Genomic DNA, 23,764 nt, shown 5'->3' on the forward strand with positions numbered 1-23,764 from the left:
ACCAGGGCCCTCCTCTCCTAACTTCTCAAATGAGGAAGTTCAAAAGGCGAGCTAGTAGCAGCTTCCTTTTGCAGCTTTCGGAGGCAGGGGATGAACAAGTGAAAGAAAGGTCTTCAAAGTACGCACCATGACAAGTTGACAATAGCCAGAGAGGATAACTGAATTTTACTTTGGTTCGTTGGAATATAGTTTGAAAGCGGATGCAACATTTTTGAGCTCAGGCTCTTGGGTGAGGAACAGGATGCAGAGTTATCAGCCTTGGTGCCATGGTACTATAACTCGATCCAAAGCGGAGGATCTACTTTCCAAAGCAGCAAGAGATGGAAGCTTCCTTATCCGGGCCAGTGAGTCCATACAGAGTGCATATGCCCTCTGTGTTCTGTAAGTTGGCATTACTTGTTTCTAACTATTGCACTGTCTATTGTGATGCAGTTCCCTAAAATGGACAATGATTCTTGTTCCTTGTTCAAAAAACATTTATAACATGAGCTGTGTATGATTCTAACTAATGGAAGAAAAACATGACATGGCTGTTATACCGAATGTTTTTAGCAAGTCAAATAACAATACGTCAAAATTATCTTTTGAACATGTTTTATATAACATGAGAAAACGTTAAATGCATAATATCACTGTGCACTGCAATGCAAGACTAGTTCCTCTTTATTTGGATCCTGTGCTACCACAAAGCAACACCCTTTGCTACCTCCAACTCATATCATTTTTCAAGGGATCTACAATGCCACCCGAACTGTTTGCATGCGGAAGATATTTAAAACACCAGCCAGCATGTTTCTTTATCAACACGTGCCCTATTTCAGTGACATCCATTTGCATTATTTTGACTGCAGATACCAGAACAGTGTGTACACATACAGAATCCTGCCAAATGAAGACAAGAAGCTCTCTGTCCAGGTGGGTTGACAGTTTGACACAAGCCAGCATTATTTACCTCATAAACATAACAGGCTTCTGGAATCCAATTCAAACGCTTGTGCGCTGCTATTTTGAAATCTGCACCTACTTAGATGTAACCTAATTTAAAACATGCTGTTGCCTATATTTAGACATGTTAGTAAGACCGCCATTAGCTTGTAGCGACATGTTTAACCTAACTGCATCGCAATGTCTGTGGGTTGGTCAGTCAGACCGGTCCTCCACTTTGGTCCAGATTTCAACAACTCAAAACATTTAGAAACAATTGCCATGAATTTGTGTACAGATATTTATTGTTCAAGTAGAGTTATGCTCTCAAGCGCAGGCTAGCCAATCATAGAATCAACTAGTTGTCAAGCAAATCTGAATTTAAAAGACATCTAGCAGCCACGTAGACCGAGACCTGATTTTGAGGCTAAACATGACCAATTCTTCGCTGTCAGTGAAATTTAAGTAGATATCTAACCATAGATCAGTAAAACTCTGAAAGCTATTGAACAAATGGATGTATATCTATAATATACAGAAAGATAATGGTTATGGGAGTCACTTTTTATTAAATTTACCTGGGTTTATAGCAAGTAGGCAATTCAGGTTTGAGTGTCTTGCTCAAGGACACATCGACTAGGGCGGGGATTGACCTGCCAACTCACTGACCCACAGTCGCTGTAGAATTAAAGCAAAAGAAAATGGAATCATATGGGTACAGACATTTACCATTAAAAAGGACCTACTTTTATTTCAGCTACTCTTCCTGTGGTCCAGGCAAAACATATAAACATGACAGCATATAAGAACAAACAAACCCAAAATTGTGCTTGTGGTGCTAGTATGGAGCACCAGAGTGCTAACCAATTATCAGTAGGCTAATGAGAATAAACTAAATAAAAAGATGGCAATGTAAAAAAACAGTGACATCTTTTGAAAAAGCACCATACAGCTGTACAGATGTAACCGTTTCACTGGGAACATAGATGATGAATGCAGCTTTAGGTTGCTAGAGGAAAACACAAATGGTGCAAGTACAAATATCTGACCTCACATGGGAAATACAACCGAAAGATTATGTCACATTATTTAAGAAAAACAACAACACCATGTGACATTTCAGTTCCGCTGAGGTTGAGGACAATTATGTGTCTGCTGTGTTCTGCTCTTCAGGCATCTGAAGGAGTTCCTATCAGGTTCTTCTCTATGCTGCCTGAGCTGGTGGAGGCATATTACAGTCCCAACATGGGTCTGATCACACATCTGCAGTACCCTGTCCAGAGGGAGGAGGAGGTGGATGAGGAGCCAGGTCAAACTACTTTATTTCATCTGAACAGTGGTAGTAATGTAATGTGCCTGATTTAGAATACTTAAACAACCCCATACTGTACCTTTTTGTCCTGCAGAGTCCAATAATCTTCCCCCGCAGCTCCCACCCAGGAATTTCTTAACCAACGATGTGAAAGACAGTGACCCCAAGTCTTCTGAGCAGGCCTGCCAGTCCTTATCAGACACCTACCTTATGAGACTGCAGCATATGGACTTGTCCACGTATGTTCACATTTGCACTTATTTCTGTACTATTTTCTGCTAAAACATCGGCAGTGTACATTGTCTACACTGTGATGTGATGAACTGGTGTGTAAATGGAGTGCTGCAGGGATGTCCTATCTTTGTAGGCCAACCCCAGAAGTTAGCATTGACCAACAAACCATTCAAAAATATATTTACTCAGAGACAAAGGAGCTGGAAGTGCAACAAATTTGTAGCCATTTACAGATTTTAGGACTAATAATACAATATTAGCATTTAAAGTGTTCCCATGTTTCTAGAATACCAGAGGAGCATCATATGGCGATCCAAGAATACTTCAGGAACTCAATCTGCTTGGATGCTGAACAAGTACAGTATGGTTACCCTAACCTCCCCGGGCTAAAGAAGCTAACAATGACAATCTGCAGGAATCTAAACAGGTATACTTAACATACAAAAGAGTATATTATAGAGATTACAATGGAAAGGGCCGATTGAACCATGCTCTGGCCTTTTTTTGTGAGACAGTGAAATCTCCCGCATCCTGCCTATTCTGGAGGTCTTCCATCGAGCGTTGGACCAGCAACCCTCCCCAGGGATTGAACAGTCTCCAAAACAAGTGGGTGGCTTCCTTGATCCTTTGCAGCATTATCAACTAACACAATACAACCCTAATCATTATGTCTTATTTGCTTAAAATTCAGAATTCAAGCGATTCAGGTCAATCTGTATCCTTTAGGCTTGAGCAACTGACAAAACTGCTATACTCAATAGAAGATAAGGTAAGGTGGCTCGTTTTACTGTCTGACCGTGAACAATAGTGGTTATTCTTGGTCAGTTACAGATGACGAAGCGCTTCTCTATTTTTTTTCAGGCTAAAATGTCCACGTTTGAGTCTGTTGGAAATGAAGGAGGTCACAGGAAATCTCTCATACCACTCGTCACATTTGAGGTGCTCCTTGAAATTAGTTGTTAAAGTTAGTAAAATTACATTTCGTAAAATGTCTGGAGGTTTAGGATATATTTGAACTGTTTCCTCCTTCACTTGCAGGTCAAGCAAGAATCTCTGGCTATTCCCACAAAGATGTACCTGAAAGTGGATGTTGAAAGTGGGAAGCTCTTTCTTAAGAAGTCGAAAGATGGGCCTGAGGACAAATTCTTTGTGCACAACAAAAGTAAGAAATCAATAGCGCTCTCTAACCTCTTTCCTTTGTATTTCTAGCCATGAAAGCAATGTGGTCCATACTGAAATAATGAATGGATGGATTGCAATGACATTTGGTTCATGGTCAATCGGGGTCCACAGAGGATGATTCTTCTAACTTTGGTGATCCCCAGACATTTCTTTTAACACTCAACGAGGTTGACATCTTAGTTTTTTTGTGAAATTTGGTGTTTAGTGCTAATTTGCTAAACTAAGACTGAAAACATTATACCTGCGAAACAGCAGCATGTTGATTGTCTTTGAGATTCTGTTAGCATAATGAGTCATGTGGTCATTTTTCAGTCCTGCAGTTGGTGAAATCCCAGCGAATGCACGCCAGACTTGTCATCGTGGCGGAGACAGAGAAGGAGAAGGTTTTACGAAAAGAGTTTACATTTAACGACGCAAAGGTGAAAAAAAACATCTTATCCTTGGGCTCGGTCCTCATTTTACCTTGAGACCCCTGAAAACATTATTTTGAATCAAGTATTTATCCCTACATTAATTATTGATTGTTCAGAATTGATTGACACTGGTATGACGACATTAACGTGGATTTTATTCGCATCAAATCCACAACCATCTTCACATTTGTGGTTCTAAAATCTGATTCAGCACCAAAACAAAAGTAGCATTGGAAATAAGCAAAACTGTTCCAGTGTGTTTACGTAGGCGCCTGTTGCTTTATAGTTTTTGTCACATGAAATTCTTGAGGAATAATGTTTTAATATGTTTATAATCAGAAATTATATTTTTTCTTTTTTAAATATGTCCCACTAGAAAAGGGAGGGCTTTTGCCAACTTCTTCAACAAATGAAGAACAAACACTCCGAGAAGCCTGAACCAGACATGATCACAGTGTTTGTTGGCACTTGGAACATGGGTAGCGATGTTAACCTCTTCAATGTTTCCCTGAATTTAAATTCATATCTTACAATGTAACCGCAAAGTAAAATACTCCACAAACCCGCAGGAAATGCCAGTCCTCCCCACAGCACCGACTCCTGGTTTCAGTGTAAAGGCCAAGGGAAGACACGCGACGACACGGCAGATCAGATCCCACATGATTTCTATGTCATTGGGACTCAGGAGGATCCTTTGGGCGAGAGGGAGTGGGCAGACACAGTGAAAGGAGTCCTGAGGAAAATCACAAACATCAGCTTTAAACAAGTAAATGGCCGTGACAAAGAAGCTAACCTACAACTGGTTGCTGCTGCAGAGCACTGATGCATCAAGTCGTCTTCTGACATCCAGGTGGCGATCCACACCCTGTGGAACATTCGGATCATCATCCTGGCAAAGCCTCAGCACGAAAACAGGATCTCCCACGTGTTTTCGGACAGTGTGAAGACAGGGATCGCCAATACTCTGGGTAAGCTAGCCCACTTCTGTACAAGCCATTCGATGACCCGTCATAAAGGTTCATTGAGCAAAAAACCATCAGCACTCACTGTGATGTTTGTTTTGTAGGAAACAAGGGAGCAGTGGGAGTGTCCTTCATGTTCAACGGTACTTCATTTGGCTTCGTCAACAGTCATCTGACCTCTGGCAGTGAGAAGAAGCTCAGGTAAGCAACAGATGACCCATTTAACAAAGCCAGCCATTTTAATTCATTAGTAACATTGTACATGGATAAAACCAAGGGTGTAATTTCAAGTGGGGATTGATCACTTTTACAGTTTCAGTTTGATTAACTCTAAAATCTCTCGAAACATTATCCAATGACTGTTGAGCTGCCTTAAACTGGGAGAGAGGAGCTGGTAAACAATATGATATCTGGGTCCCCATTATTTATTAGTTTGTACTCACAATAGAAAAAGCTTTAGTAGCAGCTGCAGGTTATTTTTGCACTCATTTGCCTAAGAATGTGCCTGGTAGTTAAAAATGTATGGCACCTGAGCCATACAGTACATTTGTATAGTCATAGTAGTCTAAATCCATTTTTAAAAGAAATGTGCTGAATATGATATTTTACCCTGTTAATCTTTCACAAGGTCCGTATATTTTCAACTGTGTTCATCTTCTTGTGTTTGTGTAGCACACAAGTAACAATGAACAGATTCAGTATTTTCCTCTCTAGTTGCACTTCTCTTCTCAAGAGCCGTAGACTTATAGATGAATATAATGTCACAAAGATAGACGATAGAAGCATGTGTCTATGAACTTTGAAGAAGTGAAAGCTAGAAAACTTTGTTTCCATTAGCTGGTTTTGTAAGCGTTAGCTTGCCGGCTAACGAGAGCTTATACAGTGATGCTAGTTCAGCTAGTGTTTTAGACATTTAGATAGAATATATCTAGTTTTGTTGTACCCCTGCTTCCACTGCATGTCTTTATCGGGGAATCATTTCATCTTTATTTCAATTAACAATGTTAATGGTTGTCAAAAAATACTTAATTATAAGGATCAGTAGATAAGACTCGATAGGGCAGTGTGGGGTTCTCCTTGGAAACACAAATGGGATTTTATATTATGTAAATATATTAATAATACAATAGTCTCCATATACTTTTGCCTTTATGTTCGATTGTATGGGAATTAGCCTACAACCAATTTGTTTGTATTTAAAATTATTATTTCTATTAATTGAGCACATTTTTGTGACTTTATTGTGTCATAACTTTAATGTCCATGCAATAACGTTGGCTGTATTTACAGGCGCAATCAAAACTACACCAACATCCTACGATTCCTGAATCTGGGAGACAAGAAGCTCAATCCATTTGACATCACACTTCGGTTCACGCATCTCTTCTGGCTTGGTGATTTGAACTACCGCATTGAGTTCCCATCTACAGTAAGTCTGTTAATGTCATGCGATAGCATAGGCCTACTCCATGTAGCCGACTTGAGCTTCCATTGTTATAAATCTTCCTATTAACAACATGCAGATTCACAAATATCTGACCTGTGTCTTCCTTTTACTTATTAGTACATGAAATTTGTTTTGTCATTCAATGACTGCTGCATAAAAGAACACGCCGGTTGTCAGGTGTCTGAGCGCTCAGCTGCAAGTCAGGATCAGTCACTACTTTGTTTCCCTTCACAGGAAGCTGAGAACATTGTGACAAAGATCAAACAGCAGCAGTACCAGGAACTCCTCAGTAAAGACCAGCTCAACATAGAGATGAATGATGGAAAGGTCTTCTTGCATTTCGGTGAGCCTCGGGCGCATGGAGAATACTGATCAAAACAGTCATGCAGTAAAGTGTGTGTAACTTAGCTAAAGTTGCATAGGATCAGCTCTCCATTAACTCACTGTCAGAATACATTTAAAATACAAGCACGTCTTTTAAAATAATTTTATTTGGATTTCAGATGAAGAGGAAATCACGTTTGCACCCACGTATCGCTTTGAAAGAGACGCGCGAGATAAGTATGCCTACACAAAGGCCAAAGCCACGGGGGTAAGCTTATGTTTAGTCAGATGTCTTTTCCCTGTATGGCTCCAGTCATCCCCCATAGTTCAAAAACACTAAAAGCAACTACATTAATCACAACTCTCAGCTGGCACAGAACATGCTTTTTGATTTTATATACACATATTGTGGCTCTTAGAAAATGTATGAGAAAACTCATTGACAATCTCCAGGGTCAGTTTCACAAATGTCCCTTTTAGACTTGTGGCACTTTGGTAATTTTTATGTTCTGAATTGATCCATAACAGCCCTATTGTTTCATCATGTTTCAACCTCCCAGCTGCATGTTAATGCTTAAACTGCTGCTGTAAAGCCTGACCATATTCAGTATTTTTGTATGTGTAACGACTTTTACTTTACAGACCAAATACAATTTGCCTTCATGGTGCGATCGTGTGCTGCGGAAGTCTTACCCTCTGGTACATGTTGTCTGCCAAGCATATGGTGAGTCATTCAGAATTTGGCATGCACGATTTATTTGCATGCATCCATGATTTCTTAATAATTTCTTACGATTTCCTTGCAAGAGTTCTATAAAGAACTCTATCGTTTGGTCTGAATTAAACAGAGAGTAGAAGTCGTGCTCAGTATAACATCCAACAAATTACTGCAAATAATTATATTTTAGTTGGAATGCAGAAGGTAGGCTGAACATCAGCCAGGCCAATAGCTTATTGCAGATATATTGGGACTCTGGCTAAGAGTATGTTCACCAGAAAGCACTGAAAATGTTAATTTACAATTGATTCATGAAACAATCATTAATATTGACATTATGAAGAAATTATTTGGAAAATATGGACCTGTAAAGTGTAACCATATTTACCTTTCTAAAAGGGGCACTCCGTACATTTTACACATAAATGTCAGTTTATGTGTCATGTGAAAACATCTGTATGATGTTGTGAAGCTTTAAAGAGGACCTCCTAAAGGGAAATGGAGTTTGATGCAACAGGTGTTGGCCTTTAACCGGCAGGGATGGTCTGACAAAAGAAAGTCCACACTCAAGACTGAAAGTCCATTTATATCAGAGTTCACTGCACGTATTGTTCATTGTCTCTCGTTAAGTGTCAGGCCAAATTGCTTGAAATCCCCCTTTCTGATATTCAAGAAGACTTTCCAAATTGCAGGATGCACCAATGACATCATGACAAGTGACCACTCACCATTATTTGCTTCATTTGAAGTCGGAGTAGCCTCACAGTTTGTCTCCAAGCAAGGTATGATCACCATCTCTCACCCTATGCAGATGACTTAATGGTATCTGCTCCCAAATAACCAGTCTTTTGTTTCATTCTTCAGATCCAAACAGTGCACCTCAAGGCGGGATACAGATCATGAACTGTGTGGCCATCTTGTTGACAAAATCAAAAACCAAGTTCTTCATCGAATACCATTCGAGCTGCTTGGAAAGTATGTTTCGTCACATATGACTGCGTCTCATTGTGGTTCTAAAATAGGCTGAGATGATCAAAACGAATGTCTCTCTTAATGCCCACAGAAACAGTCAAGACTTTAGAGGGCGAGAACATGGAGCACTTGGACGGGTCAATCAAAGTTTGGTTTGGCAACCAAGTTGAGGTAAAATGAGGGAGGGAGTTTTCAGTGAGGAGGACTTGTTCCAGTAAGTCACCATGGTGTGTTGTCTCTTCTGTCCCCTCAGCTCACCCCCATCATCTCTGACCCAGAGTACCTGTTGGACCAGCACATCCTCATCTGTGTGAAGTCGACGGACTGCGACGAGTCGTATGGTAATGAACTCACACATGGTGTGTTAAGAGAGACGACGTACGTGAACCGAATTCTGTCGCCTCGGGTGAGAGACGGGAAGAAAAAGTCACGCCTCAGTCTTCTCTGGGTAGGGGAAACCGGGGGGGGAAGAGGAGCGGGGAGAGGGGGGGGGGAACGGGAACGAGACGGGAGAGGAGAGATGGGGAGGAGGGGGGAAAAGGTTTGAGGTGCGAGCCGGCTCACACCGGGTACTTTATTGAGGGGAAATAATCGTGCTCTAATGACAGACGTGTAGATAACTGTCGTAAGAGCCCGTCGGCGGCGCCCAGGCGCAGCGCGTCACCGCGCGCTGCTAACCTGTCGCACTGGAGAGGACGCGGGACCACGCGGGTCACGATGCCCGGCCTCTCTTCTGACGAACGGCCCCGGTCACGGTCTCCGCGCCGTACGCTTCGAGGGGGAACGGGAAACTCGAGCGAGGGCGAAGACCGAGTTAAGGGGGAGAGGAGGCGGAGATCAGTAACTCCCTCTATATGATTCCGCGATCGTTCGGGCCTGATGAATGACGCGCGTGCACATAGACAGTGGTAGCTGTTATTCTCGGCACGCGGCACCCCGGATGATGTCAGATCGATCTCCGGAGAGAAATGCTGGGTATTCAATAATCTAGTCTCCTTCTAAACACGCTCGAGGTTACTAGGCTCTTAGAGCGGCTGGCGGGACACTTATTAATATTCTTATTCTTAGGACAAACTCCGCGACGAGGACTCAAGTGTTATGAGTCCCTCTCGGTCCCGGAGCCAACCACGGCTCGGCCGAGAGCCGGAGGTCTACCAGCTGCAGCGATATCTCTCTTTAGTACAAAATGTCAGTTACCAGTGTGTGAGGAATCAGTATGTGTCCTGAGTGACGTAGATCAGTGGGTGTAGCCGTGCAGATGTCGCTCAGACTCACCTCGGGGGCGGCTGGGTTTTGCTTTCGGGTCTCCTCGTTGGGTCTCCTCGGGCGGGTTGACGGGTGAAGAAATAGGACTCACAAAAAAGTAGGTCCACGAACCGAATGTAAAGTTTAAGACTGCAAGGCAGCCAAGTATTTTATTCAAAAAAGGAAGAAAGAAATAAACAAAGTACAATCATTAATGATTTCCCTCTCGGGAGCCTGACGCAAAAGTCACAAGAACTTAAAAAACTCTTTCTTCAGCCTTTCAGAAAAGGAAGAAGAAAATAGATAGACGTCAGGCGCCCGTGAGTTCTTCACGGACGCCTGACGCAAACCACAACCTATGAAAAAACCTCTTTTCTTTTCAAAACCTCATTTTCCAAAAAAGCCCTCTTGTTTCCTCTGTTCGTCACCTTTATACCCCCGGCCCTTCCCACTTTTACCGGATATCCGTCCCCCTCTTTGGGGAGTTGACGGGGTTTCATCCCCTCTCTTCCTGAGAGGTCCTGAGAGACTCTCTGTCCCACATCAAAGAGGGGACGTTGTTCCTCCTGTCTCTGGGTACTTTGGGTCCCCCCTCTATATCCTTTCAGACTGGGTCAGACTTTACGGAGCCAGTGACAGAGACATATATCACATTATCATGTCAATGACCATTGATCTACAGGCAGGCCAACACATATGAATCCATGCATTTGATTATTCACTTCCGAGTCTCATCCTCTCTGGCCCCTTTGATCAGGCTTTGGCCTCAACACACAATCCACCAGGTCTTCATTTGAATATCACCAGAGATGCCATTGTCCTGTCTTGACCAGCCTGTTGTAAATGCCTCCTCTGACCTCTCAGGCGACACTCTGATCCTTTCAGACTGGTGAGACTCTCCGAGCCAGTGACCGCCAACACCTCTAACCGGGGTCAGGATAAGGAACACATTGGGAGACATATATCACATTATCCTATCAATGACCATTGATCTACAGGCAGGTTAAAACACATGAATCCAGGCATTTGAATCTCACAAGAGGTGCCATCCCGTCTGGTCTTGCTCTTGCTAATCCAGAAAAATTCGCATTTATTTGTCCTTCTTCTAACACCCTCTTGTGAATTTTGATAAACCAAGCCCTTTAATATTTCAATCACTTTAGGCAAATGGTACTTAATTTGTTTCCTTATTATCAGTTATCTGTGTTAACCCGACTACTCCTCACACCCTCTCTCGGATTAGCCACAGATACTTAACATCAAAACCTGAATCATGCTCCAACCAAAACCCCTATATGTACATAAAAAAACAAAATACAACATAAACTATTGAAAACCTTGAAATCAGTAACATAAAATGAATACCTCAATACAAGTCATATCACATATTTTTTTCTTTTCTTTTTCCCATGTTACTCACGCTCAATCACCTTGGTACCCCTCCATTGTCCCAGTGTCTCTTCCGCATCGTTGTCACCATATAATCCACATAGTCCAGAAATCAGGACCGCTAAATGTCTATGAGTTATGATTACCCATCAAGTCCAATATTCCGTTCGTAGACAAACTGTCCTGACCCGCTGTGCAATGTACAGCCGGGTCTTCTTCATCGAACCCTCTGCACCGGGTGCAATTGAGTTCCTTCGGGGGAACCCTCTGTACGAATTACAATTGAGTCCCCCCGGTCGAACAGTTCAGTTCGAAAAGGTCAGCACCGGGACGCGTCTGCCCCGGTCCTGCCTGTAGAAAAACAATGTGGGTGGAGCCCACACTGTCGTTGTGTTGACCTTGGTTGTCAACGTCGGGCCCCCAGTATGAAGCCTCATACCGCTCGATCTCTGCTGCTCCCCTGCGGTCCTGGTAGTGCCACGTCCGTGGGCTCTGCTTCCAAGAGGCAGGTCAGCTCGGGATTCTCGAGACGCCGTTGGCCTTGGTGGGATCTGTGACAGTCTGTCTTGATCCCCAGGTAGAGGTCGGAACGTCACTGCATGCGCTGCTCGGTCTTCAGGAAGACGGATCACTGGTTCTGGTCACAGGATGCACATGCAGGGCTTCTCTCTCGATCTTTCAGATCCAGGCTTCGCTGTGTGGATGACGCGAACAGACCTGGACCTGCTTGACATTGGGATTCATGGTGCTCCCATTCTGGGCGGAGGGTTTGAACTTGTCAAAGTACCGATGGGTGAAGTGAGATTAAAACAATAAACACAAAAGCTAATACTAAAGAATATATCAAAGAAAAACAGAAAGCTAGTTATAGAAACCTTCTGTTGGACTAATTAATGCATGTTTTTTTTTTTTTCCTTAACATAAAATGGAAACAATCGTAAAAAATTAAAATATAAAAAATTAAAATAATAAAAAATTTAAAATATTAAAAATTAAAATTAAACATTTAAACAGTCAGGGCCCTGTTAAGGCCAGGTTTGGCGCGAACAAACGATTCTGTACGCGACTTTCAATTCACGGTGCTCTCCTATTAGATAGCCGCGCCAGCATCAATGATTTACTGAAATTCTATTAAACGACTTAACGTGGAATGTGACGGAAAAACTAACAAAAAGAAAAATATAGCGGGACATGCACTGGTTCAAAAGTAAACTCCCCCCAGGTGACAAGGTCATCCTGTGAGAGAAACAAAAAGGTCAACAGGTCGCCCGTCCCCAAAATTCAAAACAAAAGAGTTACCCCGTCTAAACATTTACCATTAACTGGCAAAAAAGTGATATAAAAATTAAAACAAAAACAAAAATCCACACATTCAGTCGATCAGTCAGTTCGTTAAAATGTCTTAAACCTGTCAAAAATTGTTGTTTTAACTGTCGCCAGGAGATCCTGTTTAAGAGAACCGCTGCCCCTAACACCCTCTCTCCTCGCCCCTCGTCCTGTTCTTAAGGAACATTTGTGGAAGGCGCTCTACCTGTCTATTTAGTACCAGGTGCAAACCTCACCTTGGGAGATCTACCCCTGGTCTGCACGAGCCGATTCCTCGGGCTCGCACCTGTTGAATGTAGTGCACTTGCTAGAGCCACTACGCCATATTTTAACATACGGAACAGTATGATAATGGTGTGTTTGATGACATAACATATCCCCTTCAGGATTTTAGCCGTGATGTATCGGGCTAAGGGTAAAAAACCTAATTTATGCAGCAGACCAATTATGGCAACCAATATCACCATAATCAGAACAGGTATCAGATATTTCCGCCACCAGAAATATCCTGGGAGGTCAAAACAATAAACAAAACTGAATAAAAGTATCAAAGAAAAATAGGACGCTCGTCCTTAAATCGTCTATCAAAGTTATTATTGAGTCGTTACAACATAACGCCCCATTACTGTTCTTAGGCCAAACGTGGTAACGCAGGGCCCATAAAAAATCAGGCGACAGGAGGGGAGGCCCTCTCTGGCTAAACCCACAGGGGGTTTGGCTGCCTGTGAGAGACAATTTCAGGTTACTCAGGCTTTCGCCTTCCCCAATTTAGTCCCCCGAGCAGCTGAGCGTCCACATGGCTTGTGTTGTGTGTGTGGTCAGGTCACCGATGTCAAGTTCAGGTTCAGGATTGATGGGATAAGGACTTGCCATTCGACTTAAGTCGCTACGGCGTAGCTTTCTTAAACCCATCTCCCATGGCACATTGCTGACATCGTGATCTGACCTGTGTTGTGTGTGTGTTCAGAGCAGGGATGCCGATCATGTTTCAGAACCTTTAGAATCTTCTCATGACCCACATGCCCTAGTCCTTCGTGCACTTCAGTGACCACCTGATAGGCATCGTCAGGCGGCACCTTAGTGAGTGCGTCTTCTCCCTTCCATCCCGGTGGAAATTTCAGGGAGAGTTTGGCCACCTTGAGTCGTGTCTGGGCCATTAGGTTCACTTGTCTATTACCTTTCTGATCGTAATCTCTAACGTCGGTGTGACTATTAACATGATTCCAATCTAGGTACATAGAACGAGTTATTTCTGCGATTAGACTCCACAAATGTGCATGGGCGAGTGGTTCACCCTATACATTGGTAAAATCTCTTTGTTTCCAGTACTCCAATTCTTGAGTACCCGCTTTGTAACAGTAATCACTGTCAGTTACAAGTCTTGGTTTAGAAGTGTTGTTCTTCTTAGCTGCTAAGAGGCCTTCCAAAAAGGCATTTACCTCAGCCGTCTGAAAAACGTTCGGTGCATTTTTGTAGCCCATTGGCAGCCGGAGCCAACGAACGCATCTACCCCCAGGTAAAACACGCCTTTAGCTGTGACTGCGGATCAATGGGTATCGACCAAAATCCATTGCTTAAATCCAAGCTGGTCTTGTATCGCTTTCTGTGGGAGAATTCGCATAGTGCGGGAAGGATTAATTAAATGTCGGGCGTCGGAGTACGATCGCTTGTTTAGCTCGATGAGGTTGTGGACTAATCGATTGGTGCCGTCTGGCTTTGGAACCCCATCACGGGAGATTAGTGGGCGGGTTCTGCACCTTTGCGATAATCTCCAGCTGTTCTAGCTCCTGGATGGTTTGTCTAAGCTCTTTTTGATCTCGGGTTTAATCGGTATTGGGATTGTCTGGGTGGCATTCCTCCTTGAATGGAATGTGTGTACTTGGGGCGATCCGACATCATTTTTGAACCGGGCGAAGTTCCTCGCTTGAGTACTTCTCTCAGTTTCTCGGGTTCGGGAGGTTAGTCTTGGCTACCTGGTCTTGGATCTGGGTCTCGATGTTAACCTCCTTTAGGTAAGCTATTTTACGGCATAATGGTAGGTCTTTAGCGCAATTAATCTATCGCGCCTTGAACCCCGATCAGGCCACAGTGCTTAATTTCTTTTAACATTACTTGATTCCCGTCGGCTAATTCAACGGAGATTCTGTTCCCTGTGAACATGCCCTGAGGCTGAACGGACAGGTCTGCTCCTGTGTCTACTCTGTAGCCGCCCCTTTAAAATCTGCGTTTAAATTTCCGCACTGCCTCCCAAGTATACTCTCTCAACATCTCTAAGATCGGGTGTGGTTCTTCTTGGGTGTTCCTCGTCCCAGTCCTCCTGCTGCTTCCAGACTGTCCTTTTCCTCCTTGCTCATGGCCTGATAGGTGGCGTTGTCGACTCGGGGTCTTCGGTCTTTTCGCGCTTGATGGTAAGGTTTGACTGGGGTCGGACGGTTGCCCTGTGGCCCTGCGGTATTGACCTCGGGCGGAAGGTTTTCGCGGGTCGGTTCTCTGAGGATAAGTCTGATGTTGTTGTTGTCTCATTACTCTGAAAACCCGTACGCTGGATCGGTCAGAATTTCGTGGGGAACCATGCTTCTGCACCGGTGAAGAATGCGAGGTCCGACTCACCCTTGTAACGCCGGGATCAGGTACTTTAATTCCTTGGGGCCTATGTTGGGGTGGGTCAGACCTGACCCCTGTGTGGAGTTGGGCAGTAGCAAGGAGTTACTGAGCCTAATGTCGGGTGGGGGCTCTGTTCCGGGTTTGGGTCCGCCAACGCCGGGTCGGGTCTCTGCTGGGCTGGGGTTGTCTGCTCGCTGGTCCGACGCCGTGGGTTTCGGACGTGGTTCTGTACGGCTTCATCTCTTCTTACTGCTCCTGTTCGTACCAGTCGATCCGCTGATAGGTTTGAATCCTTCCATGGTCGGGAAGTCGGGCTGTCCTAACACGGTGTTGGCCGATGGAGCGGCCTGGGAATATTGAGCCTCGGCTTGCGTCACTGGGTACCATGGGGCCAAGGGCTCAGTGGGATGGACAGGATTACTCGCGATGTTTGGTGGGTCGCTAAAGGTGGTCCTTGGATTATAGGGGTAGCCTTCGGCGTATACCAGGTCGGTTCCTGGGCAGGAGCCTGTCGGGGTTCATACTGTCTCCTAGCTATGGGCTTGGCTCGTGGATGATTGCCCCGGGAGATGGGCGCTAGAGTGGGCGCAAAGCTCACGCTGCGGGCCTCACGTGGGTTTTGGGATGGATCAGGACGGATCGGGTTTCCCCGGTCCTGGCCTTTGTCTCTGGGAGTTGAGGTCAGAGGAGGGTCAGTCATGTTAAGTCTCCCTATGTCGGGTAGCCAGCTGTGACGGGACGGTCTTATGTCTTGCGTCTGGAGTGGGTGGGGCGTTGGGCTTCTAGGGGGTAGGTATCTCTTCTCCTCACTGTCGGATTCCTCAGTCGACTTGCAGCTGTCTGCGTAGGCCTCTTCTAGCTGGGCCTTCAAGTAGGTTTTAAGCTGGGGTGTCCACTAATACACAACAGCCACTAGGCCGGATCTATACAGAATGTGACACTTGACTATGAAAAATTGTATTTTAATTTCTATATTTAATAAGTATCTAATACTTTCTAGGCTTGAATTGCAATCTTTAACTGAGTCGGAGGAACAGCTTCTCACCCCGTGTGGGAGGAATCATCTATTAAATGGCCATCCGTCGTCCAACAGAGTCTCAATTACTTATCCAACCCAATCTAACTTTATTTATCTTTACTGGTTATGATAAATGCAATTGATCCTATCTATGGCCCTTGCTCTGCGATTAGACTCCACAAATGCGCTGTAGTGGTTCGCCTAACATTCTCCTGACCTCGGCTTCATGGTCTGGGTTTGTGGTGAGTAGGGGTTCGTGTAGAGTCAACAAGGGACCTCGTCCTAGGGCGGGTCTATCTGATCCGGGCTTTCACCTCGATTAGGAATCTGGTCGTCCCTAGTGTGAACGTGTCTGTCACGCCGGGTCCCGAAAAGTCCGCCCAGTAACGCCTCGGTTGGTTGGGGTCGGACGGGTCCGCTACGCCTGGCGGGATGGGGTGGGGTTTGGGAAAGTGTCGAGGGCTCTAGGACGGAGGCCCACATTTGGTACTCTGTCCGTCCTTAAGGCACAATAGTATGTTCAAATGACGGCCGTGTTTTTCCCATGAGTGAGTGAAAGCGGCCTTAGAGTCGTTGGTTGGTAGTTCAGTGGTTCGCCTCAAGGGAGGCATTATGAGGTAATTGGGTTCGTCCATTCTGACTAGTTCTATGGCGTGTAGAAACATGGCATCGTAGGCCTCGCCTAAGGCATAGATTGGATCATGAGTTGCCGCGTCTTGTCGTGGTACAAGCACGGTGTGTAGGACAGTGGAAATGAGTGGGTTGTTACTTTCCAGTGGTCACCACTGAGTTCTGAGCGAAAGGTCCTTGGTTCCTCCTCAGCTCTTCTCGAGACTCGCCTTGCATGCGGTCCCCTGTCATTCGTCGGATTTCTAAAGACACGCCACTATCATGATGGAGGTTAGCGGATTCACCAACATGCAGGGGTGTTCTATGGCTAAGTCCTACAACCTTGTCTGGAGGAGGGTCAGCTGACCTTGCCTCCAGTGGCTGCTCTAATTTCACGTTGGGCGTGGCCGGGTAGTCCGGTTCAGTCTGTCTGGCGTGGTCTTTATAGGCGGGGTGCGGAGGGGTTCTCGACTCCATGAAGTCCCTTAAATAACTTCCCGGTCCCTGTAATTATGGGGTTGGGCTCTAACATCTTCGTTGGCCTGCGTGGTACGGGTGTAGGTTCCCCTTCGATGCCACTGGCATCGGAGAATTCTGACGCCGTCGTCCATCTTTGGGTCTGTGGTTTCCTAGTCTTAGTCCTATGGATATAGTTTAGAGTATCATCTGGGGAACTGTTTAACAAATCAAAATTGGTATTAGGTTGTGGACTTGCTGCCCTGCTGCGGGTGGTGTGGGTACACCGGTAGTTATTTGTTCTTTGATTTAAAAATAGAAGCCTATTTTCGAACGTGTTACTCTTGACGCCAAACTGAAATTTGCAATCAATAGATCAACCTGAACAAAAACGCCTCATATGAATCAGGTCACTAAATCAACTTCAAGTCAATAGATCAAATTAAACTCAAAAAATCAAATTAAAGTCGAAAAATCAAATTAAACTCAAAAAATCAAATCAAAGTCGAAAATCCAATTAAACTCGATAAATCAAATCAAAGTCAAAAAATCAAATTAAACTAAAGTTATTGGTCATTTAGATTTAAACTATCAATTAATTTAAAGTCAATACAGTGTGTTCCTTCGAACACTCACAGCCTAGTCGGATCACACCTGTTCAAGGTAGTCCAACTCGCTCGAAATCAAAGAAGGATATGTTATCCTATTCTAGGTTACTGGTATATTTTCCTGTTTAACTAGGACATCCGAGTGTCCATAAACTGCTATTCTGATGTTGATATCATTTAGGATGAAGCACAATGCATTTGACAACAGCCTGTTGGGAAGAGGGGGGGAAAGCAATGTAAACAAAGCTCCAGCATGGAACCCACTGCAGCCTCCTATCGGGATTTAGTCATATATTTATTTCCACATGTCCTGGGGGAACACAAGGATTGTTTATCCAACACTGCCAGATTTATAGTAGATGGTCAAAACAACACTGCCGTTATTACAATATTATTCACGCCACCCTGCACATCAATATGCACAATAATGGAAGAGGGAGACCAGTATCTGGGCGGTCCATCTGCGGGGGGAGGTAAAGTGGGACGTCACTTCCAGCCGTGGTGACGATTTCGTCCGGCCCCTTTTATTTTTTTTATTTTTTTTCCCTCTCAGCCTCCGCTCAGACCGCGCACATCTCTTCCAAATAAAAAGGCTGTGATCCCACGCACACACCTCTTTACTTTGTTTGAGGGGAAATCCCAGAAGGATTTCGACCCCTATCGTGTTTTAGATTAATTGTTACAGCCGCAGTCTGGTTAGAACGGCGTCACTATATCCAATCACACCCACACACGTCAGTCGGAATAAATGGTGATACGCTCACTCTGTTCATTCACGGTTAGTTATTTAAACACACATGCCTAGCGACGGCTATCTCCGAGCGGGGAGCCTAACTCATCGGCTTGTGTTTAAAGTTTTGTAATTAAATTCTATTAATTACAAGTACTAGGAGAGTTTTTGTGCCTTTTTTCGTCCCTTCAGTTCCTGAGCCTTTATCGCACTGAGGGATCAGCTCAGCTGGGCTTTCTCTGTGTGCCAATAACGCATTTTTAGGGTTAAGCTGGGTTTTAGACGGGAGACGAGCGTAGAAATTTACGCTCTCGCCAAGCGGGTTTTTCCAACGAGCTAGGTAACTCTTCAACCTATTGCGCACTGATTTATTCACTCCATGCTAACTGCCTTTAAAACGCCCGCGCGTGAAGTACTTCTAGTTTTAAAGGATTTCCTCCTCTCCGGAACTACCAAAACGCTGAAAATCGATCGGTACCGCGTTAAATGGACGGTTCCTTTTCCAGGGAAAAGGACGGCCAGATTACGGGCTTCGATTGCCCCGATAAACAGGTGGAGTGCCTCGGTGAGTAGGGCAGAGGACAGATAATGGGTGTTTGCCGGCACGGGTGCAGAACATACAGTTAGTCCGAATGCTCCCCGGGAAATCACCGGTTACCTTCTCTGGCTCAGTAAATAAATCAATTCAGTTCGTTTTCACTGGTTTCATACAGTTTTCGTCGGGGAGGGTTCGTGTGTTTTAACCTGAGAGAGAAGAATCCGCTCCTTGTGCTCGAAGTTAAAATAAGATTTCAAACGTGAATCGTTATTTTCCATTTAATTAACCGCGTATTGATTAATTAAGGTATGATACACAAGCCTATCTACCTCTCAAGTCCCTGTTCGGGCGCCATGTTAAGAGAGACGGCGTACGTGAACCGAATTCTGTCACCTCGGGTGAGAGACGGAAAGAAAACGGGCACGCAGCAGTCTTCTCTGTGTAGGGGAAACCGGGGGAGGAGAGGAGCGGGGAGAGGGGGGGGGGAACGGGAACGAGACGGGAGAGGAGAGATGGGGAGGAGGGGGGAAAAGGTTTGAGGTGCGAGCCGGCTCACACCGGGTACTTTATTGAGGGGAAATAATCGTGCTCTAATGACAGACGTGTAGATAACTGTCGTAAAAGCCCGTCGGCGACGCCCAGGCGCAGCGCGTCACCGCGCGGCTGCTAACCTGTCGCACTGGAGAGGACGCGGGACCACGCGTCACGATGCCCTGTCCCTCTCTTCTGACGAACGGCCCCGGTCACGGTCTCCGCGCCGTACGCTTCGAGGGGGAACGGGAAACTCGAGCGAGGGCGAAGACCGAGTTAAGGGGGAGAGGAGGCGGAGATCAGTAACTCCCTCTATATGATTCCGCGATCGTTCGGGCCTGATGAATGACGCGCGTGCACATAGACAGTGGTAGCTGTTATTCTCGGCACGCGACCCAGGATGATGTCAGATCGATCTCCGCGGAGAGAAATGCTGGGTATTCAATAATCTAGTCTCCTTCTAAACACGCTCGAGGTTACTAGGCTCTTAGAGCGGCTGGCGGGACACTTATTAATATTCTTATTCTTAGGACAAACTCCGCGACGAGGACTCAAGTGTTATGAGTCCCTCTCTTGGTCCCGGAGCCAACCACGGCTCGGCCGAGAGCCGGAGGTCTACCAGCTGCAGCGATATCTCTCTTTAGTACAAAATGTCAGTTACCAGTGTGTGAGGAATCAGTATGTGTCCTGAGTGACGTAGATCAGTGGGTGTAGCCGTGCAGATGTCGCTCAGACTCACCTCGGGGGCGGCTGGGTTTTGCTTTCGGGTCTCCTCGTTGGGTCTCCTCGGGCGGGTTGACGGGTGAAGAAATAGGACTCACAAAAAAGTAGGTCCACGAACCGAATGTAAAGTTTAAGACTGCAAGGCAGCCAAGTATTTTATTCAAAAAAGGAAGAAAGAAATAAACAAAGTACAATCATTAATGATTTCCCTCTCGGGAGCCTGACGCAAAAGTCACAAGAACTTAAAAAACTCTTTCTTCAGCCTTTCAGAAAAGGAAGAAGAAAAATAGACAAAGTACGTCAGGCGCCCGTGAGTTCTTCACGGACGCCTGACGCAAACCACAACCTATGAAAAAACCTCTTTTCTTTTCAAAACCTCATTTTCCAAAAAAGCCCTCTTGTTTCCTCTGTTCGTCACCTTTATACCCCCGGCCCTTCCCACTTTTACCGGATATCCGTCCCCTTGGGAGTTGACGGGGTTTCATCCCCCCCCCCCCCTCTCTTCCTGAGAGGTCCTGGAGAGACTCTCTGTCCCACATCAAAGAGGGGGACGTTGTTCCCTCCTGTCTCTGGGTACTTTGGGTCCCCCCTCTATATCCTTTCAGACTGGGTCAGACTTTACGGAGCCAGTGACAGAGACATATATCACATTATCATGTCAATGACCATTGATCTACAGGCAGGCCAACACATATGAATCCATGCATTTGATTATTCACTTCCGGAGTCTCATCCTCTCTGGCCCCTTTGATCAGGCTTTGGGCTCCTCAACACACAATCCACCAGGTCTTCATTTGAATATCACCAGAGATGCCATTGTCCTGTCTTGACCAGCCTGTTGTAAATGCCTCCTCTGACCTCTCAGGCGACACTCTCTGATCCTTTCAGACTGGTGAGACTCTCCGGAGCCAGTGACCGCCAACACCCTCTAACCGGGGGTCAGGATAAGGAACACATTGGGAGACATATATCACATTATCCTATCAATGACCATTGATCTACAGGCAGGTTAAAACACATGAATCCAGGCATTTGAATCTCACAAGAGGTGCCATCCCGTCTGGTCTTGCTCTTGCTAATCCAGAAAAATTCGCATTTATTTGTCCTTCTTCTAACAGGTGATGCAGCAATGCAGGTGCGTTGAGCTGAGCGGTATTAACAGTCGGCTGCTGTCTTATCGCCAAAGGGGAGAGTTGCGTTGCGCTGCGAGCTGCCCAGTTCAACTACACCGAGTTTCAAATCACACTGACTCACCATGGAGAGAAGACGGGCACTTTGACAGGTGGCATCCAGTTACGCACCTCTGAGGGCACTCCCACCGAGAAGTTATACGGTGAGCCTTGAAATCAGCTCAGGACTTACTTATTAAAAGCTTTTTACTGCAGTTCTTGAAGCATCAATGTTTTTTTACTCTGCTTTCAGATTTCATTAAAGTTGAAAAGGATGACACCGTTGCCTCAAAAGGCAAAGGCTGCGACAAGTAAGGCTTTCCCCCCCTTGGTGGTTACCTCTCAAAACATCTCAAACATGACATACGGGGGGAGTTATTTTTCTGTCTTCTGGTTGACAGGTTTTCAGTCACCCAAACTCATGACATTTCCAACCCCAGTTACATGGGAATGCCCTATAAAGGTGGGAAAGTGGTAGATCAAGGTTGGAGTTACAGCTTGCCACAAAAACACCTTCCAATCGCCGGAGAAGGGAGTAAAGACACCAAGAAGGGGGGTTATGACGTGGGCGGCACTCGCAGTCCGACAGGAAAACCCATGTAAGGGCCTTCTGGTGCAGAAACTCAGTGTTCAATCAAAAAATAGCTGCTATGATTCAGTTGAAAGTGACACGGTTACTTTTTCCCTAGGGGTGAGGATGAAAAGGGGTCAGAGATGTTCGACAATCCGTTATACGGTGTGATGGAAAAATCACGGGGCAAGGACCAAGACCACCGGCAGAAGGACCTCCTCGCGCCTTCAGATCCCAATATTTCAACCTCCAGACCAGCAGACGGAGACCCTGATCGGCCCCCGATGCCCACCCCGCGCAACCGCTCCTTCACCTTCTCTGAGGCCAAACCTCAGCCTCCGACTTCTATCCCCTTGCACGCCTCGGCGCACAAGAAACCAGTGGTGCCGACACGCTCGGAAGGTGGGATGGCATTTAACCGGCCTCCTTTGCCTTCCAAGTCCTGGCAGGGCATGCCGGAGCCCCACAACCCCAGAGACCACAGAGAGAGCTCCGAACTCCCCAGCAAACACAGACCACCAGCACGACCTGGCCAGCCGCAGCCTCAAAGACAGTAAGGAAAGCTCTTTTTTACGCCAATGGCAATACATTGTAAAGCTTACCCGTATCACATATAAAACAGATGATGGTGCTCTTTGTTTTTCTGCAGTGCATCCTGAAGTTCTGTGAAGTGAGACCAAGCTGCAGCGACTGTGCAGCTACCTGCTCTGCATTATTGAAAACTTTCAAACAGAGTAGAGTAAAGGCTTCAGCCAGTCACTCCCCCCGCTATATGTGTCAACTATGAGTGACGAATGAAAAAAAACCTCTATATTTCGGGGGAATGTGCCAGTTCACTCGTTTGCTGAGAGTTCGATGAGAAGAGCGAAACCACTTTCAAGTTTGTTTATGAAATGTGCTAACCACAGCCGGTTAGGGGGGGGGGGGATTAAAAGCTTGTTCATTAACATGTTCGACATTGTTTAGGAGGTTTTTAGTCTTGATGCTAAGCTAAGATAACTGTCTCCTGGCTGATGTTTCATAGTCTGTGTCCTAACACGAGCCTGGCATTGATCTTCTTGTCCGATTCTTGGTACGAACGCAAAACTGTGTTTTCCAAAATGTGAAACTTTTTGTTTAAAGGCTTACTTTTTGCTAAGCTTGCATTAAAAACTAGGTTTAGTCATGAACTCTCCCCATGAAATGACTTTTACACGTCATGTGGAGTTTTACACTATACAGTAGCTAACGAATGTGTACCGCACAGTATTATCCTCCACCGACATTTCCATGTTTGCCATGAAGATGTACAATGAATGCTCAAATAAATAAAAAAATAGCAACTTGATTTAGTCATTTTGGATCTTTATCACAACCTCATCACAATGGCTATAGCAGAGAGCAATTTAGTTGTGGAACACTCACATTGTTTGCTTCCATCTGCTGTTGCCTAGAAGAACTGCATGCAGAGGAAGAATCCAAACTTGTTCAAATCAAATTTGTGTTTGAATAAATGTGTTTCTTCTAATGTTATTCAATCAGATGTGGGTAAATGTGAGCTGTACTTTAGATTCACAGATTGCTCAAGTGCACAAGCAAGAATACCTCTAAACAAGAATTGCCTACATGCTGTTTCTTGAATGACTATTATATCCATATTTTTGTATCCTTAGTCCAATCATTACACCTCCCAACGACTGAAGATGTTATGCTGGGCTCATTTTAATCATCTCGTTCAGTGGTTTTCAATGTAGGAGTTGGGACAATGGTTAAATAAAAA

General features: G+C 45.1%; 1 protein-coding gene across 1 annotated transcript; it reads left to right on the forward strand.

Annotated features, from left to right (window-relative positions):
• The first annotated feature begins 124 nt into the window (after positions 1 to 124).
• On the forward strand, positions 125 to 23,332 carry inpp5d (inositol polyphosphate-5-phosphatase D). Its single transcript, XM_056414161.1, has 27 exons — positions 125 to 381; positions 852 to 915; positions 2,098 to 2,233; positions 2,331 to 2,475; positions 2,757 to 2,897; positions 2,986 to 3,076; positions 3,162 to 3,239; positions 3,332 to 3,409; positions 3,509 to 3,632; positions 3,965 to 4,071; positions 4,442 to 4,544; positions 4,635 to 4,831; positions 4,916 to 5,033; positions 5,132 to 5,228; positions 6,318 to 6,456; positions 6,709 to 6,817; positions 6,978 to 7,066; positions 7,441 to 7,522; positions 8,209 to 8,298; positions 8,381 to 8,491; positions 8,580 to 8,659; positions 8,742 to 8,829; positions 21,452 to 21,598; positions 21,688 to 21,745; positions 21,836 to 22,033; positions 22,124 to 22,558; positions 22,655 to 23,332. The coding sequence occupies exons 1-27, from the start codon at positions 242 to 244 to the stop codon at positions 22,662 to 22,664; spliced, it is 3,255 nt and encodes a 1,084-aa protein (XP_056270136.1). The 5' UTR covers positions 125 to 241; the 3' UTR covers positions 22,665 to 23,332.
• The last annotated feature ends 432 nt before the right edge of the window (positions 23,333 to 23,764 follow it).

Source organism: Pseudoliparis swirei, chromosome 5, assembly GCF_029220125.1.
Source record: "Pseudoliparis swirei isolate HS2019 ecotype Mariana Trench chromosome 5, NWPU_hadal_v1, whole genome shotgun sequence".
Lineage (NCBI taxonomy): Eukaryota > Metazoa > Chordata > Actinopteri > Perciformes > Liparidae > Pseudoliparis > Pseudoliparis swirei.

What these genes read in the sequence shown, in the direction of transcription:
- inpp5d (XM_056414161.1), top strand. Translation starts at nt 242, where the DNA reads ATGCAGAGTTATCAGCCTTGGTGCCATGGTACTATAACTCGATCCAAA. An exon ending in TATACTCAATAGAAGATAAG is followed by an intron (nt 3,240 to 3,331) that starts GTAAGGTGGCTC and finishes ATTTTTTTTCAG; the next exon opens with GCTAAAATGTCCACGTTTGA. An exon ending in GGCAGTGAGAAGAAGCTCAG is followed by an intron (nt 5,229 to 6,317) that starts GTAAGCAACAGA and finishes CTGTATTTACAG; the next exon opens with GCGCAATCAAAACTACACCA.